At 48.7% G+C, this 17644-nt stretch overlaps 2 protein-coding genes across 3 annotated transcripts; one reads left to right on the top strand and one right to left on the bottom strand.

Annotated features, from left to right (window-relative positions):
• Positions 1–704: 704 nt before the first annotated feature.
• LOC141945895 (cytochrome P450 2C19-like) lies at positions 705–10019 on the bottom strand. 2 transcript variants are annotated; one of them, XM_074874748.1, is made up of 10 exons: positions 9986–10019; positions 6703–6938; positions 6195–6357; positions 5486–5635; positions 5030–5190; positions 4460–4636; positions 3804–3945; positions 3196–3383; positions 2022–2163; positions 705–1298 (listed from the first exon to the last, which is right to left on the bottom strand). In XM_074874748.1, the coding sequence occupies exons 1-10, from the start codon at positions 10002–10004 to the stop codon at positions 1117–1119; spliced, it is 1560 nt and encodes a 519-aa protein (XP_074730849.1). In that variant the 5' UTR covers positions 10005–10019; the 3' UTR covers positions 705–1116. The 2 variants fall into 2 exon arrangements, with proteins under 2 accessions (XP_074730849.1, XP_074730850.1); XM_074874749.1 differs by having other exon boundaries at positions 3804–3942.
• Positions 10020–10156: 137 nt separating this feature from the next.
• Positions 10157–17436, top strand: LOC141946217 (zona pellucida sperm-binding protein 4-like). Its single transcript, XM_074875677.1, has 12 exons — positions 10157–12093; positions 12443–12564; positions 12643–12745; positions 13313–13468; positions 13849–14036; positions 14220–14317; positions 14656–14786; positions 14993–15182; positions 15256–15403; positions 16635–16713; positions 17043–17159; positions 17294–17436. Exons 1-12 carry the CDS (start codon positions 11895–11897, stop codon positions 17434–17436), a joined length of 1674 nt encoding a protein of 557 aa, XP_074731778.1. The 5' UTR covers positions 10157–11894.
• Positions 17437–17644: the final 208 nt, after the last annotated feature.

The following is a 17644-nucleotide window of genomic DNA, read 5'->3' as shown; positions in this document are numbered from 1 at the left end:
TGCCGTTTTCTTCTCTGTACCTTCATTTCAGCTGTGAGGTGGGGTGGGAGTGTGATTCAGGTAGGAGACACACTCCAGAGAAATTATTTCCTCAGCAGCCCCATCTTGATTCATGTGGGGGTGCTGAGTGGCCACAGTGACAGGAGAGGTTGTGCTAGCAAATGCCTCAGGGAAAGCAGAAGGCCTGGGGGAGATGGTGGGAGGAGGACAGAGAGGAGCCATGGGGAAGGTGCTCACAACTTGTGGAAAGGCTGAGCCATAGAGTGCCTGAGAAATGAGAGGAGCCCCAGTAGCAGCCAGAGATCCCATTGAGGGGGTGAAGGCAGCCAGAGTTTCAGCCTCTGAATAGTGGGGGGCAGTGAGCGCTCTCCTCCAGGAGGGATGCTGTAGCTGTCCTTTGTTCAGCTGTGGGCAGCAGGATTGGCAGCCCTAAGAAGAGCAAATAGAGCTGTTGATAGCCCACAGGTTGCATGGCCCCCTTCTCCTCCCACACTGTGACCCTTCCCAACTGTAGGTGTGCTGTGACTGGCCAGGGGTCCTTGAAGGCAGCAGCAGTGGGTCCAGTGGAAAAAAACAGGCAGGACCCTTGCACCAGGAGGGACAGCCTTCCCCCAGGGAAGGCCACAGGTGCTGCAGACCTTCTCTGCAGTGGAGCAGCAGATGTGGGTGCTGTCCCAACGCAAAGAAAATAACATCTCAAATCCTCATAAATAGATTTTTCTTTATTGGGTCATTAACATACACATATGCAGCACTATCCATCTGCAAAGCATGCTGCTCTTGGTGGGACATGTCCTGTGGGAGAAGCAGGTCATGGACAGCCATGGGAGCTGTGTTTGGGAGAAAATCAGCTGTTTGATGCAGCCACTACGCTCAGTGAGCCTGTGCACAGAGCATCAGTGTAACAAGCTGCAGTGTCATCGAGGGCCTCCCTGTGATGTGGTGGACCAGTTCTGGGAGGCTTTGAAGGTGTCTACTCTGTGCAAGGTACCTGTGTTTGGTCTGCCTTCCTGGAGGCCTTGGAAAGTGGGCCAGTGCTTCTGCCATTGGTTTTAGTAAGGGAGATGTAAAGGAGTAGCTGGGCTCAGGACAGTGTGGAGAGTGGTTTTGTGCTTTTCAGCGGGGGAGAGCACAGAACTGGTAGGCAGGAGGTACGTTGCCTGTCCCACTCAGTGTTGGGGTTATGTTGACTTCCTGGGGGTCAACGATGGACTTCAAGGTGAAGTTCTGCAAGATGGTGGCTATGAGTAAGAATATCTCCATGCGTGCCAGGCCCTCTCCAGGGCATATTCGCTTCCCTGGAGGTGAAAACAGCAAATAGAGCTCAACAGGTGTTGCCATGTAGACCAGAGTTTGTACTAAGCAGATGTGTTGTCCAGATTTATTTACCAGATACAGCCGCAGCAATGAGATGACTGTCAGGATTACTAAGGACATTTGCAAGAAAGATTTGCAAAAGTCCATTTTTCTCCTTTTGTTGGAGAAAGACCCTTGGCATTTTGGTTGAGTGTGTGAAGGAAGAATGGGAACAGGAGAAGTCTTAAACATGGAGGGGGCATCACAGGAGGCAATAAGAGAGCAGGCAAGGTGACGTAAAGCACTGGTAAGAAAGTGGAGAGTTGGGGCTATTGGTAGGTGGGTGGTTGCATGTAGCCTGAGAGGTACTTAAGAGGTGCTGGGGAAAAGTGGAGCTACCACAGAAAGACAGATTGGTTAAGGATGACTTTGGTGGTTGTGTAGGAAGGTGATAGGTATTCTAGAAAGTGTTGATGGGTCCCATTCACGTCATTACATTGGCAACTCCTAGTAGGAGGTTGAAGAAGCCACCAGGCCTGAACAAGATGGGTTATGCGCTGGGGAAGGGAGAAGCAGGGAGGAGTTATTCAGAGAGCAGGGAGCCCCAAGGAAGCACCAGTGAGACCATGCTGGGAAGAGGGAGTGTGTGTTATAGGGAAAGGCAGGGTGGTCTCCAGAGGAGGAGGTCAACAGAGAAAGGAAGAGAGAGAAAGTCTGTGCTTTACCTGCTGAGAAGGGCATGAAGAACTCACTCTTCCTAAAGGTGCCATTCTTGTTCAAGAAATGTTCAGGGTTGAATTCATTTGGGTTTGGAAACTCTTTACTGTCATGGAGGACAGAACTGAGGATGGGATAGATTGTGGTGCCCTGAGGTAACACAAGGAGAAGAGCAGGACATGAAGGGGATGTCAGTTAGATCACTTAATCTTGACTGATTGTCAATTTAAGACTGAGTTTCCCAGCACAGCCCTACCAGTGCCTTTGGTTTCCCTCTGGGGACCCTTCCTTTGCAGAAGCAGCTTTAGAGAGACCTGCTAGATGTTACAGCAGGGACAGTTGCTGGCTGATCTTCCTGAATCCCTCTCACTTTCAGACCATTTATCCTCACCTTGCTCTGGTCATCTGGGAACACCCCACCTAATTCTACCTCTTTCTTAGTATTTCACAGTAATAAATTTATAGATGCGCTATGTTCCTTCTTTTCTGCGAGCCCCAAAAAGCAAAATCACACAAGGTTATTGAAATGAAGCTCTCTTCCCCTCTCCTGATGAATTTCTTCTGCCACAATCCTCTTCCTTCTCTCTTTCTGACCAGTCATTAATGGGTACACAGTCACCCAGAAGAGCCATGAGCATTGCTGCAGCGGGCCAGGACAGGCCATGGGTTACTCTAGCCCACCAGCCTGCCTCTGACAGTGTCCAGCAGTGACTGCCTCAAGTGTGTAAGAACAGGGCAAACAGGTTTTGCTTGTTCCCTTGAATGCAAACACAACCTCCAGCACTTTGTGGCTTAGGGGCTTTCTGTGCTCAATAACCACCAACTGACTTTGCTTCCAAGCATGTGCACAGGCTCTTCTGGATGGTGGTGAGCAGTTCCATGGCTTTGCTGTCTTGTGTGAGGAGTCACTGCTCTGTTTTTTTATGAACCCACTGTGTTTCTGCAGATAGGTAAAGCTGCAGAGCAAGTGAGCAAAGTTGTTGGACAGAGCTACTGTTCCAGTCTTGGCTCATAGAGAGGCAAGCAAGTGAGCTACAGGAGCCTAGGGATAAAACCTTCATGAAGGGCTGGGTGACAGTGAGGTCAGGCCACAGCATTTCTAGCTTTTGGCTTGTAACTGACAGCTTAAGAGCAGATGTACTGCCACCTTGTTGTTGAACTTGAGGGAGCGTGCCCACCAACCTTGGGAATGATGTACTCTCTGAAACGGGTGTCTTTAGTCACAGTGTGAGGGAGACTCAGGGGGATGAGGGAGATGAAGCGTTGTATTTCATGGACCACAGCATCTGTGTAGGGCATCTGGGTTCGGTCAGCCACACAAGGTCTTCGTGATCGTCCTACTACCCGGTCAATCTCTTCTTGAACTTTCTCTGTCATGAGAGGCACAAACCATAAAATGGGTAAATGAAACCAAACCTACCTAAACAGGTTCCCTAAGCTGTCTACAGATCACAGATGACAGGAGCATTGATACTGGTTTTGGTGTTGTCTGGAGCAGAGCTTCACTGTGGCCTATGCAAAGAATGTCTTCCTAGTGACTTGGCTAAATAAGAGTACTGGGAGATAAAGATGTGGACAATCAAGTCCCTGGCTGTGAGGGAAGTGCAGCTGATGATGCCAGTGAAGCTGAGGGGTCTCCAATGGCCACCCTGGGGAATGACAGTGCAAGGACTTTTCCCATTTGGGTGAAATATGAGAAAAAGAGGAAAGGTTTTGTGAGAAGAATGTGATGTTAGACATGTACCCAGCCCAGGGGAATAGCTAGAGATGAGGAGGTCACAGACTGGTACCTTGTATCTTCGGATATTTGAGAAGAAGCAGAAGCCCATATCTTATGGTGGTGCTAGTTGTCTCAGTTCCAGCAATGAACAAGTCGAAGGCGCTGGTTATCAGGTTCTTCATGTAGAAACTGGAATTGGGATTCTCTTTCTCCTAGGGAGAAGGATGGACTGTTTCTCTCACAAGAAAGTGGCCCTTTCTTGTGTCATCCCAGGCCTTTCTTTTCACCTAGAGCTGTTGCATTTCTCTGTTAAGGTGCAGCAGCATCTGGGATATTGCAATGCTATCTTTGTGCAGTAAGCTCAACCCCAGAGCAACCTTCTTTCAAGCTGTGCACCAAATAGTACGTAGTTGCCTGTCTGCCCTTGCTGTGCTAACTGCTTTCCAGTGAAAGAACTGCAAGACCAGACTGCAAATCTCCCTGTTTCAGTGAGAGCAGATGAAGTTCTTGTTGTCAAAGCAGCTGCAGGTAGTGGCTGGTGAGTGTGCAGATCCAGAGCTGTGAACTCTAGCACAGACACTGTCTGGGGTATTGTTGGTGTCTTCCCACTGCACGGCCTAGCTGCCCAAGAAGGGGTCATCCCACTGTCTGTCTTACTTAGGAGAGGGAAGGGTCTCAGCGTAGGTGTGTTTGGGGATGAGCTGGGGCTGTCTGCTGTGTCCTTACCTCTTGCATTTTGCTGAGGAAGCAGTCAATGAAATCCTGAGGGGAGCTGGGATCTAGGGAGTCTTGGTGCATCTTCACCTCCTCTGACACAAAGGCTTTTAGAGCATCAAATTCTGCAAATATTCTGTTGTGTGGGCCAGGCAAGTAACCGAGGATATTTGAGAACATCTGGTAGAGCTGGAAGGAAAGAAACAGGAAGGTCCCTAGCATGATCATTGCCCTATCCTTTGATATTATCAAAAAGCCTAGGAAGGCCACAACCCTCTCAGCTGGGCCAAGCAGAAGGGCTATGAGGCTGGGCAGTCTGACAGGGCACTAGGGGCTCACTTAGTAGTAGTAGAAACCTTAGACATGGAGAAAAAGGGTGTTCAGGACTGGGGGGAAGCTACAGTTAGCTGGCAAAGCCAACTCCATTGGTGAGGGTGCTTCTTGCTCTTGTATGAATTCCCTCCTGTGCAGCAGAGCATTGAAGGGGTCCTAGTTAGAAGACTGAAATGGGACTTCACTGGGAGGGAGGCCTCCTGCTCCCCTGGGAGGATGTTGCCACTGTGAAATGGCTACTGAATATACCTGTCCCCAGTGGGAGTTCATCATCTCAAAGATGTTGTTCATGTTGTTCATCAGGGCCAGGAACTTCTTGTCTTTATAGTCATACCGTTTCCCAAAGACAATGGAGCATATGACATTGGAGACAGCACAGCTCAGCATGAAGGTTGGGTCAAAAGGAGTCCCTGTGATTTCAGAAAAGTTACAAACCGTAAAAAAATCCCAAAACTATAGCTACTTATGACCACTATGGGTAACCTGAGCTCTGGTTGTTAGTGGAGATACCAGATCACAGTCTCTGAGTGACACAGAAGGGTCCTCCAAAAAGAACAGTACATAATCAGGGAATTATTTACTCCTTTGAGGGGTACCTGGTGCATCGATGAAACACATGGGAACTTCAATTCTGTGCTGAAGATGTGGGCTCCTTTAATACAGTCCTTTTTTGCAAACATAAGCTATATTAGAAACGGACCATACCTTTTGTTTTGTTGATCTCTTCCAGCAAGTACTCAGTTTCCTCCTGGATTCTCTCTTCAATGCTCCTCTTCCCCATTCCAAAGTTGCGCAGAGTGGTGAGAGCAAACCGCCGGACTTGTAACCACCCCTCATTGTTGCTAAAAACAATCCCTGCAGAGGAAGAAGGAAGAAGGAAGACCTGGCTTGAGCATGCTGGATGTGAGATGAACAGAAGCTCACAGTGACAGAGAATCCTGTCCCTAGGAGAGCACTGACATGGTAGTGTCATAGAGTACTGTGGTTTAGAGGCAATCTCTGGAGGTCCTGTAGTCCAGCTGTCTGCTTTTGGCCTTCTCTACAACATCATTGTTAGGTTAATGGTTGGACTAGATGATCTTCAAGGTCTTTTCCAACTTAGACGATTCTGTGATACCTAATCTCCTTGTGAACAATTTATCACTCATATCTGCACATAATTTCCCTTGCTGCAGCTGGTGGGTGTTGTTGCTTGCCTTTTCACTGCCCATCACTGAGATCGATCTGGCTCCATTTCTCTGCTACCCTCTTTGGCTGGTGGAAGCCAGCAATTACAGCCCACTCTGCCTTCTCTTTTCCAGGTGGAACATACCCACTCCCCGCAGTCTTCCCTCATGCATGGTACACTCCAGGTCTAATCTGCTGAACACACCCTCAGCCCTTCCCTTCTCAGAAGCTCGGTCAGCACACATACCTAATCCGTTGTTAGCCCTGTCTCCTATTGGCATGTGTCCTCTGGCAGCAAACTCGTCTGCACGATCAACCAAGGCTTCTTTCACCACATCGTGTCCGTGCAGTACCACCACTGGGTCAGAGCCCAGGTGCACTGTGAACACTGGTCCATACTCTTCACTGAGCTGTCAAAATGCAAGAGATAGCTTGGCCATGGAGCAGAGAGGGAGGAGAAATTGAAAAGTGTCCTTGCTACTGCATCCCACTGCAGGCAGTGCAGCCTCACAGACCAGCAATGTCAAGATTTTGTCCTCTCATTATAAATGTGGGTGTGGAGAGGGTTCTCAGCTATCAGGTCCTGAACAACAATGGCAACAGCAGTGAAGGGGAGCATCTGAGATCCCCATGACTTTTCTGCTCCTCTGGGATTGCCACTTATCAAGCTATGGCCACAGGTTGCCCCCCTGCACAGGTCCCACACATTTCTCACCCACAGAAGAAAGTAAGAGAGAAGAAGAAAGTGGTCTTACCTTCTGGAGGGTTTTGGCCAAGTTCTTTGGTTTCACCTGCAGCACGTTACCTAGGATAGGAAGGGGAGCTGGTCCTGGAGGCATCTTCCCCTTTCCAGACCTCACTCTCCATGCTGCAAAGGAGAGCAGGCAAGCAATGCAAACCAGGAGGACAACAGTGGCTGCTCCCAGGAGCTCCATTGGCTTCTGCGTCTCAGGAAGGAGTGACTCCGGCTGCTGGAGCCTGAGTTTATATACTGAAGGGTTATGTTAGCTATGTTAACTCAGGTTAAACCAGCAGGTTTTGGATCACGTGGCTGACTTTGTCAATGTTACTAGTCAATCATTTGTTAGACTGCCTCGCGTTATGAAACCAGGACTTCTCTTGGTGTTTGAACTAGGTGTTCTCCTGGTGGTCACTGAAGACACGCCTTATCTCAAATAACAGCAGAGGCCAACAGAGGTTAAGATATTTATAATGTGCTCATAAAACTTGTTTTGTTTCACCTAAAGTTCATTGTTAAAGAGATCACACTAGGGGTGCACTCTTCTACTGAGACGCTCCCAGAAATCCACTGTCATGAGAGCATCTTCCAAGTACCTCAGTGTCATTTGAATTTTCTACTCTTTGGTATTGATTGTACAATCTCTGAGTGGGGTGAGCCATCCCTGACTGTTCCTGAAATCTTCCTGACATTATCAATGGAGTTTGCACTGCATGTGATGTGCCAAAGAACATACTGGCGTGTTCTCCTCAGTGCACATCAATTGCCTCAGTCTGTCTCCCTAGGGATATCTGGTTTCATAAGAGAGGAAAGTATAAAATATCTATCTAGCAAGGACAGAAAGGTCTCCAGACATCACAACAGACAAAAAAGGACTTGCTGGGAAAGATAAGATAAAGACATAAGAAAAAGGGACTAGACATTGGGACTCTGACTTCATCAAGGTCTCCTAGAGAAGAGAAAGAGTGAGAGAAGCAGGTAGAGAAGAGAGAAATCAAGAACTTGAGAGCGTCTCTGGGGAACGGCTTCCCAATCTGAGACAGAGCTGCACTTGTGAGAGGTTGGGTATGTTAGTGCAATGGCAACTAGTCCTTGCACTTGCAACAACCAAAGAAGCCTGCCTAACCTACTCCTGGAAGCTGGTATGCACAGGTTCCTGTTTTGTTGATGTCTGACTCTGATATGAGGAACTGCTCCTCTGGAAGGGCCAGAGGTCTCTGGGAGGCTGCAGCGTATGTCTGGTGTGTTGCAAGGACTTCAAAAAGAGCTGGAGGCTTCCTGCCCAAGATTACTCCAGGGGCTGTGTACCTGTGAGGTCCCAACAGCAGTGGCAATGGCACGTAGAAAGGACCCTCAGGGCTGTGGCACTGCCTGTGCTCAGCTTTCTCAGTCTGGCCATATCCCTCTGTCTCACCTGAGCTGTGACACTTTCACAGGCAGACAGATCTCATCCAACTGAGCAGAAGGTGTTGCTAGGATAGGGGATGTGGGAGTTGGTGGGAATTAACGAGGGGCCTGGGTGAACTGGGTGCTTGGTTGGAGTGTGCTGGCTTTGCTGTGCAGCAGTGTTAATGTGAGTTTCCCTTTCACTCAGAGGTGCTAGTGAAGGTCTCTGTCCCTTGCAAAAGTTTCTGTAGCTTCCCTATTGAGTTCTTAAGTCATCCTGAATTTCTCACATAGGCACAACAATTTGTTAGTCATTCTTTTTCAATCTCATTACACTTCTTAAAGACCTATACTTGATACTTCAGTGGAAAAACTGAATTGCCAAGAAGTTTGGGCTAGTTGCTAATCTGCTGGCCTAAACTCCTGCATCAACTTAGATGTTGCCAGCACAGTTCATGGAAGTTCATGTACTCTAGGGACTTTCCACCCGGTGAAAGTGGAGTTCATGGGAGTTTGCACTGCAACATGAGGTCTCTCTGCTGCCAGCATTCATGACCTTACCATCTTCCCTGTAAAGTTCCCTTGTTCCCGGGGACAAGGGCTCAGTTCTCAGCTCTGCCTCACAGTTTGTGATATATGTTAGACAAAAGCCCTGGAACTAGGAATATTTTCAAGATTTCTCATTTTTATAAGGATAAAATAACTATATTCCAAATATTCTCACCACCCTGGCAGACACACTGGGGATTTACAAGGGATGAAAACCCATAAGACTAGTCACTCAGACTTTTCACTGTGCGAAACTATGGGCCTTTTCATGTCACAGTAGTGTCCAAGGGTTTTCTGAATACTCATTTCTGTTTGCAGACATTAAGCGTAGGGAGGGCTGCTCTGTCCTCTTCATCCATGTGAAAGTCCAGGAAGGCTAGTCTGAAATCCCCTCCTCTCCCATCTTCCCCAGGATCTTTGTTTCTAAGTTCATCAGAGGCATGCATTAAGGATATTCAAAGAAAAGGCTACCAGTGTTTTAGCTTTGCCTCTTTTTTTCTAAAATAAAGCACAAGGTTGAAGAAAAATCTGTTATCATTGTGTAGAATCTCCTGCAGGCTTGCTGCCTGCACCTTCTCATTTTGGACCTCAGTTCAGAGGGTGGCACTGCAAAATGCCACTCCTGCCCACTGTGCAGCCAGCAGCCCTCATCCCGGGGATGCCTGGTGTGGATATCCTGGCTCTCTGCAAATGCTGTTCAGCTTCTGTGGAGGCATGTTTTGACTGAGTCCCTCCTCCATGCGCTGCCATTTTGTACCATGTATGGTGCATGGTACAGGCCAGACATACAGTGATCTTGCAGGAGGCAATCCCACAATGCGCAGGGCATTTTGTACTCCTCTTCCCAGCACTTCTTGGTGGTGATGTTTAATACCTCCTTTTCTTCCTACAGGTCTCTAGAGAGCTTTCTACAGCCAGGCAACTCCTACACTGCAGCTATGTCTGCCCCAGTCTCCCAGGCTCAAAATTGTTAGGAGGAGAGGATTTTCCTGATGGACATCCCAGGAAGATTTTAGCTTGCTGGGGTCATGGCCAGCTTCAGGCTAGTGGCCTACAGAGACATTTGCCTCACCTGCTTTCATCCTCTGCATGTCCTGTTTGTGGTGGTCTTGGGTGCTAGCTAAGTTGGTGCTTACAGCCGTGTCGTTGTAATGCATGTGAACTACCAAACGAGGAAGAGATTTGCAAGGAAGAGACCTGCCTGTTTCCTCTCAGCCAGGCTGCTTTCTACTGCCTATAACAACTTCTTCTAATCAAAGCATTTAATTTACATGAATTTCAGGCTCATTTCACTTGCTTCCCATCTCCACATCATCCAACATGGCTGTCAAGTGTGTGTGTAGAAATTAGAAAAGGCCGCTTACCTGAAACCGTTCTCAGCATGGGTATTGCTTGGTGGATCTACAGCACTCCCACTGTTGTTTCACACAGAGTTATTCTTCAAGTATGTGTAGACATTTTTCTTGTCAGCATAAACAAAGTATTGGTGGGTCAAAGTGTAATGAAAACTATCTCTCTATAGCTCCAAAGTACTTTGTTTATTTTTTATTGTTTACCCAATTATCAGCAGGTAATACACTCAAATGAAGCAGTCAGCAGTCACACAGTGGCTGTTAGATTTGGGCAAGCTGTCCCTCAGCTTCTACGGATATAAAGCTTTCCTTCCTGCCAAAGTCCAAATGTTTTCCCCAGGTGCTGATCCACCGTGGCTGCCCAGTGCCCAGGCAGGCACTGGGACAAACACATTTGGTTCATGAGCACTGCTCAAACAGCAGCCTCACAGGCAGCCTGTCAAGATCCATTTGCTTCAGTCCCTGCTGTGCAGAACAGCTGAAAAGGTCTTGTACTTTGTGGAACAGGCCTCCTGGTTGGCGTATGAAATAAGCAGTGTGCAGGATAGGCACAGTGTCGTTCTTCACCCAGCTGGCCAGCTGGGATCATGGCATCCTGTATAGCTGTAGAGGAAAGACGGGCTGTGGGCTAAGGTGGAAAAGCAGAGGAAACACCTCCCTTGGACTGAACTACTGCCCATGCTTGTTGATGAGGGCTGGCTGGAGGGGCGAGCGTGCTGCCTGATGCATGGTGCTGTGCAGATGTCTGGGAGCTGGAGGGTCTGCTGAAAGCAGAAGTGTGGGTGGCCACCAATGGAAGTGCATCATTAAAGGTCAAGATTAGAAATCATACTCATTTAACCCACACACTGTGCTGGGATGTGTGTGATGGTCTAGTCCCAAAGAAATAAGCAGCTTACAAAAAAGAACATGATGGCACAGACTGCCAGTGCTCCCACTGCAAAAAGTAGGGCACAAAAAGGCATGGACAAACTATGCGTGGATCACCTCTGCAGCAGTGTAAAGACATTCACACCTCCATTGCATGAATGCAGAAACATCTATATGGAAAGATGGACAATAAGGCTTTTACTCAGTGTGGGTGCTGTAGCCTGATGTGTGGCTAGGGAGAAGGTTCTACACGAGACACATTGCAGGTACTGGCAGGCAGAGCTTTCTCTGGGATCACAGAGGTTCTCCTTACCTGTGTTTCAGGCCCATCTTAGGGGCCCACCTATCAGCTTTTGGGGGTGGGTGTCCCACAGAGCATATGGTCCTGCCACCTAGCAGCCAGGCCTGGAACAGTCCTACAGCTATCCCCACACAACCACACTGCAAACAGGGCTGTAGTCCACAGTCAGGACTGTTTAAGGGAAATCATCTCCTTTTAGTTATGCAAAGCCTCCTGAGCTCCATAGGTTTCCACAGATTTCATGTGGAGGCCTATTTCTGTGCTTATATGTCAGCACTCTGTGTCTGACATTTGAAGCAGTGGCACCTTTAAAAGAGCCAAAGAGCACGGTCACTCAGCTTCTTGCACTCATGCCATGTAATGAGCAATTAGAGCAGCAGTAGGGTACATGGGGAAAAGCAGGCTGATCTCCTGGATGGGCCAGCAGTGGAAAATACTCAGGGTGAGAAAAAAGGGTTTGAAGACCCTCCTGGGGCTCTACAGCAAATTGCCCAGATAAGCTCCTCTCAGATTAGTGATATCAATACAGACCTATCTCTTGACATAAGCTTAACTCCTGCCCTGTGGTTTTCTTCAAAGGGTGCAAGGAGACTGTGATGAGTTCAGAGCCAGGTGAGGGCAATGGAAGGTGTTAAATTGCGGGTCTGTGTCCACCTGGGTGCTTCAGGAATTTCTGATCCCAGCTGGCTCCACAATTTAAAAGGGCTAGGCTAAGGGTAGCTGCTTCATGGTCCTTAGTAAGAGAGCAGGATGGGTGTCACAGGGCAGTCTAGGACTGTATTTGGAGCTGTGCTCTTCTGGGGGTTTCTTAATCCTCTTGTTTTGGTTGTGGGGGCTCAGGGTAGTGCTTTTTATGATCCTGCCCTGCTTGCTTGTGGCCAAGAAAGCCTCCAGCTCACCTTACTTCCAGGCTGGGAAGGGAATTCTTCCTTTGTGCTGACTGCTTGGGGTAAGTGAGGGTGGTGTCAAGAGGCTTTTCTGTTGCTGTATCTTTGCACAGTTCAGAGGTGTGTCTGGAATGAGGAAAGGGCAGATTTTTTTGTAAAGTGTTGTCTAACAGCTTCGGTGCATCTTGCGTAACTAGGGGGCTGTTTGTATGACCCAGAAGTCAAGGGTTTTGGTGGAGTGCCGTGCCTGGATCTAGACAGTCTTGGCTGCTGGGTTCCCTCACATGCCCCTGCTGGCCCAGACTCTAATACTGTCTAGGGCCTTGTTTCCTATAGAAAACTAGGATTGTAGTGGACCTCAGCTTCAATGTGGAATGTTGAAGCCCCTGCTGCTGTTTCCTCTTTCCCTAGATACTGAGGGGAAGGCACATGCTCTGCAGAATGACTCTGACTGTGGGCTCTGGGTATCTGGGACTCCAGATGGCTCCAGAAAAGTATCGGTCTCCTATACTGGCTGTTATGTCTTTGAATGGGTGAGTGATCTTAGAGGTTCTACTGGGACTGTGGCTACTGCTGCTCTGGCTGTCCTGACTGGTGTGGCTCTGCCCCAGGATGGAAATTACCTCATGCTGGTTGGGATTGAAGAATCAGATGCTGCTGGACAAAAGATTCTTCATGAAGAGAAGCTGCTCAGGTGCCCTGTGGACCTTCCTGGTAAGACTCTGACAGCTCCTTGGGAAACCGGCTTGTACCTTGTGGTGATGATTGCCCTTCCTTTTGGATGGCTGTTCCGAGTCAGCCTGGGGCCTGGGAAAGGGGACTTACTGCTGTGCAGAAGACTCCCTGGAGAAGGATTTGGACACTGGAGCCACCAACTTGCTGGGGACTTGTGCCTCCTTCACGTGGTCAGTAGGTGAATGTTTCTTGTGTCTACTAGCCATATTCTGACTGTACTAGTCCCTGCAAGTTCAGGGATTGAATCAGAGACTAGGTACAATGATTTTCCTAACTACCAGAGCTGATGTAGAACACTTTATCTTGACAGATCACATGTGGTCCAGTCTCCTGTACGTGACTTCAGGGGGAGTCTCTTCTAGGGAGATGCATGTCCCTTCTGAGCAGGCTTCCATGCCAGCTGCAGGCCATGTGTTTGACCCTCACCTGAGACTAACTTCCCTTGACTTATATTCAGAGTCACCAGGACACCTTCCATGAGTATCCTCTGTGGTTTTGTTCCCCTGCTCTTGTGCTTCAGCTGCAAACTCTTGCTGTTTCTTCCAGCCCTAGATGCTCCAAGCAGTACTGTCTGTTCTGCTGTCCTCAGCCAAGACCGGCTGCTACGTTCCTCCTTGCCTATCAGCCAGGGAGACTGTGAAGTGCGAGGCTGCTGCTACGATCCTAGGGACAGGGTGAAGCCTTGTTACTTTGGTAACACAGGTAAATGTGAGCAACTAACTAGCCTCCCTTACTCCTGGAGGAGCTGTAAATGGGGATTTCTCACTTCTCTGGCAGAGCAGGATTGATGTGTACTGGTCCTGCAGGTGTCTTACGGCTATGATTTTGGTTGTCAAGAATATTCTGTCCCGCTGAAGTGTCCAGCCCTTTCATGTATATTGCAATAGATCTGTGTTTATGGCCAGAATCAGTGTTGCTTTTAGAGCTGGTTGCACTTGTCTCGATGGGCTTAGCACTTGTTTTGGGGGTTGCAGGCAGGAGAACTTGCAGGACTTGCTGGCCTTGTCTTTGCTGTGATGTTTGAGCTTCCTTTCCATCCCTTTTCTCGCTTAGCTCAAGACTGATTATATCTCTTCTTCCAGTGACAGCTCACTGCACACCAGATGGCCAGTTTTCCATTGCTGTCTCTCGGGATGTGACCTTGCCAGCCGTTATCCTGGACTCTGTGCAACTGGCCAGCGGACACAGTACTGGCTGTGTCCCTGTTGCAAAGAACAATGCCTTTGTTGTGTACCGGTTCCCACTCTCTGCTTGTGGCACCACTTTTCAGGTAAGAACTGCAGCTGTCACTAGGCTGGAATAGCAAGAGCTTGTAGGCCTAGAACAACCTTGATGTGGCTTTAGCTACTTAATGGGCACCCTGCAGACTTCCAGAAGCCAAATGCTGTTCTCTAGCCTAGCATTAATCCAGCTTGATGTTACTGAAGTGACAGTGCCTGGCCCGTCATTCCAGGTGACTGGAGACCAGGCCATATATGAGAATGAGTTGGTGGCATCCAGGGATGTGAAGACGGGGAACCTTGGCTCTGTCACTAGGGATAGCACTTTCAGGTAATACCCTCGGGCTGGTGTTGCTAGCTGCCACTGTGTTCAATGTTGCTATAGAAATTCCTGCTTGTCACAAGCTCTGAATTCACAACAGGGCGCTGGAGTAGGCTAAGGAGTGGTATGTCTCATTAGTGGTAATAAAGCTGGTGCTGATCCATGATACTCTGCAGACTCAAATCTGACCTCTGAAGGGAATTTCAAGTATTTGTTCAAAGGAAGTATTGGAGGAAAGATTGGGGATATGACTAATTAAAGCAGATACTATATTGTCATCTTGGAGAAAGGGGATATCGGAGTAATCTTTCTTAGCTGCCTGATTTGGGGGTTTCCTGTCCCACCAGGTTGCATGTCCGCTGTAGTTACTCTGTCACTGGGAGCTTCATTCCCTTGAGTGTTCAGGTCTTCACATTGCCACCACTCCCTGCTGTGTCCCATCCAGGTCCTCTATCCTTGGAGCTGCGTGTTGCCTCAGGTATGAGAGGTTTGCAGGACTTGCTCAAGCCTCTTGGTGCAGGACTCTTGTCTCTTGAGTAATAAGGGAGTAATGATGGGTGAACCCAGCACTGCTGCTTCCTTCCACAGTGGGAATTTACTGATGTGGCCATAAAGGATGCTCTCAGGTTGCCTCTTTCTGTTTGTTCACGCTCTAAAATAGCTCTTGGGTTTCTTCTGTCCCAGATGGAAGCTATGCTTCCTACTATACTGATGGTGACTATCCTGTTGTGAAGACTCTGAGAGACCCTGTTTATGCAGAAGTCAAGATCCTTCAGAGAACAGACCCAGAGCTGGTTTTGGTCCTGCACCACTGCTGGGCCACACCAAGTATCAATCCCCAGCAACAGCTGCAGTGGCCTGTTTTGGTGGATGGGTAAGTGACCTGTAAATAGCTTTGGGTCAGAGGAATGATTTACACTTTTTCACTGCTGGCCTCTCCTTCCCAGGTGCCCTTATGCAGGGGACAACTATCAGACACAGCTGGTGCCTCTGAGTCTTGCCTCAGGACTACTGTTTCCCTCTCATTACCAGCATTTCACCCTCTACACATTCACCTTTGTGGACTCCACTTCCCAAGAGATGCTCTCTGGGCTGGTAAGATGCTGTCCTGGTTGCCTAGTTTCCTACTGAGGATGAGTAACGTGTGTGAGCAATAAGAACTACTTCATAACTATGAGACTCTTGGCCTTCTTGGGGGAGGTGGGCAAAGACTAGGGAAATCCCCTCCTGAAACAGGAGGGGAGAGGTTGATGCAAGAAACTCTTTATTCCCTGAGATGAATGTGGTAGAGCTAAGATGCATCACTGCAGGGGTGTGACAGAAAATGAGACTGCTAAGGGTAGGTCTAACTTAAGCAAAGGCTAGCTTGCTGCCTAAGCTGTTCTGGTGAACTATCTTGGGGTGTGTGCTCTAACCATGCTAATCAATATTCTCTAAACTAAATTTCTTGGCCAAAATGACTTGGAAATAGCTTTTGGTACCGGGGAAGCATGTGGAGCTCAATCTCATGAGTTTCTGAGCAGTTAAGCCACACAAAGTTCACCATGCCTTGTACGGTTTACTCAGTGTTCCTGGGATCAGCTAATACTCAAAACTGGTCCCAGCTGTACCTGGCTGCAGTGTAGTGGTGCTTAGACAGCTGTGTCCCAGGTGTCAGGGAAAAGTGCTGTAATGCCAGATCTGACCAAGTTTGAAGGTGTATGGTAAAGGTATCAAAGCTGCCTGCAGCAGGCAGCAGAGGGCTCCAAGGCTACAGCCTGTATGCGAAGCAAGCCAAAGAAATCTTTCTGCCTCTCTCCCAAGCTGTTGCTGAACAGGGATTGCACAGTGTTAAGGCTTTTTCTTCTCACTGCTGTTTCTCACCCCCAAGCGTGTAGGCATGGGGTAGACTAGAAGCTCAGAGGGGGCACAGCTGGGGTAGCTGACCCAAATTGGTCAAAGGGATGTTCTATGCTGTATAATGTCATGCTCATCAATAAACACTGGAGGATTTTGTCTTCCAATGTAGCTGATGCTCAGACTGGATGGGCATCAGTTTGCTTGTGGGAGGGGGTAAGCAATTGCCTTTTCATCACTTGTGCTTTGGTTTTGTTCTTCCTTCTTCCCCCCCTTTCACTTATTAAACAGTCTTCTATCTCTCCAGCCATGGGTTTTCTTGCCTTTGCTCTTGCTATTCTCTCCCCACCCTGCTGAGGGAGGGTGGGGGGACTGAGGAAGTGGCTGTGTGGGTGCTTAGCTGCTGATGAGGATCAATGCACCACACCACGATATCGTCTGTGTACAGATACTGCCTGTGTGATTCCAGGCTGTGTCCCATTCCTTCTAGGTGTACCTGCACTGCAGTGCCTCAGTGTGCCACCAGTCTGTGCAGGAGTCCTGCACCACCACTTGTCCTGTTAGAGCCAGTAAGTGTCCTAGCCTTCCTGCTTCCCCATCCAAAGGGGCAACGAGGGTCTAGCCTCCAAGCTGGGAGGTAGGGGGACATGTAGACTACAGACTAGTTCCCTCGAGCCATGGACAGCTTGACAGTGCATTTCCTGCTCGTTTCTACTGAGGAAGGGCCCTTGCCATTATGCCAAAAATGCTGAGGTCTTCATAGGCTCTTAATTCTGTCTTGACTCACATGGAAGGCTTGGCCTTCAGAGCTGCTTATGTGTTGAGAAGCTGAGCTGGACAAATTTTGACCTTCAGCACTATGTAGCTTCTCATCTAAAGCCTTCATATTGCTCTGAAGGGGTTAAAAGGAGTGATGAACATCCTCTTCAGGACAGTTCCTCCCATGTCTCCAGCAAAGGCCCTGTGATTTTTCTCCAGGATGAGCTAAGATGGAACACGGCCAAGGGTGGCCTTGGTAAGTGTGCCAGCCCAGCATAGCCAGGCTGGGAAAGGGGGCTGGTCTAAGTCTTTCCTGCAGAAAGACTGAGCCCTTAAGGCATCCCTGTGCCTCACTGGGGAAGTGTTAACTGGAGCCTCCCTCCCCCACAGGAGCAGCTGTGCATGCTGCAGCCCCCTGGGCTCTGGGTTTTGCTGTTGTAGCAACGGGGGCAGCTCTGTGCATGGTGCTTGTGGCTGCTGTGCTGTGGAGAAGGAAGGTGCCTGTAACACATGAAATCAGTGTATTGCAATAAAGTGGCTGTCAAACTCGATTGGTCTGTGGGACTTCTCCCTAGCTCAGAGCACATAGTTGAACCGGAGTGTGTCCTAGAGACCCTCTCTGTAACCCTTTGCAAGACAAAAATTATCCTAATGGCTGAGAGCTTTCCAAATGCTGTTTCTCTGAATCTGTCTCACTTTCTGGCTATTATTCTGCTCTGGGATTAGTGTTAACTGTCTGCT

This window comes from Strix uralensis, chromosome 7, assembly GCF_047716275.1.
Source record: "Strix uralensis isolate ZFMK-TIS-50842 chromosome 7, bStrUra1, whole genome shotgun sequence".
Lineage (NCBI taxonomy): Eukaryota > Metazoa > Chordata > Aves > Strigiformes > Strigidae > Strix > Strix uralensis.
Note: the sequence above shows the minus strand (reverse complement) of the source record. Positions and strands in the feature narration are given on the sequence as shown.

What these genes read in the sequence shown, in the direction of transcription:
- LOC141945895 (XM_074874748.1), bottom strand. An exon ending in TGAACTCCCACTGGGGACAG is followed by an intron (nt 4,637 to 5,029) that starts GTATATTCAGTA and finishes CTTTCCTTCCAG; the next exon opens with CTCTACCAGATGTTCTCAAA. An exon ending in GAGAGTACATCATTCCCAAG is followed by an intron (nt 2,164 to 3,195) that starts GTTGGTGGGCAC and finishes GTGTTACCTCAG; the next exon opens with GGCACCACAATCTATCCCAT.
- LOC141946217 (XM_074875677.1), top strand. Translation starts at nt 11,895, where the DNA reads ATGGGTGTCACAGGGCAGTCTAGGACTGTATTTGGAGCTGTGCTCTTC. An exon ending in TTGTTACTTTGGTAACACAG is followed by an intron (nt 13,469 to 13,848) that starts GTAAATGTGAGC and finishes CTCTTCTTCCAG; the next exon opens with TGACAGCTCACTGCACACCA. An exon ending in CACTTGTCCTGTTAGAGCCA is followed by an intron (nt 16,714 to 17,042) that starts GTAAGTGTCCTA and finishes ATTGCTCTGAAG; the next exon opens with GGGTTAAAAGGAGTGATGAA.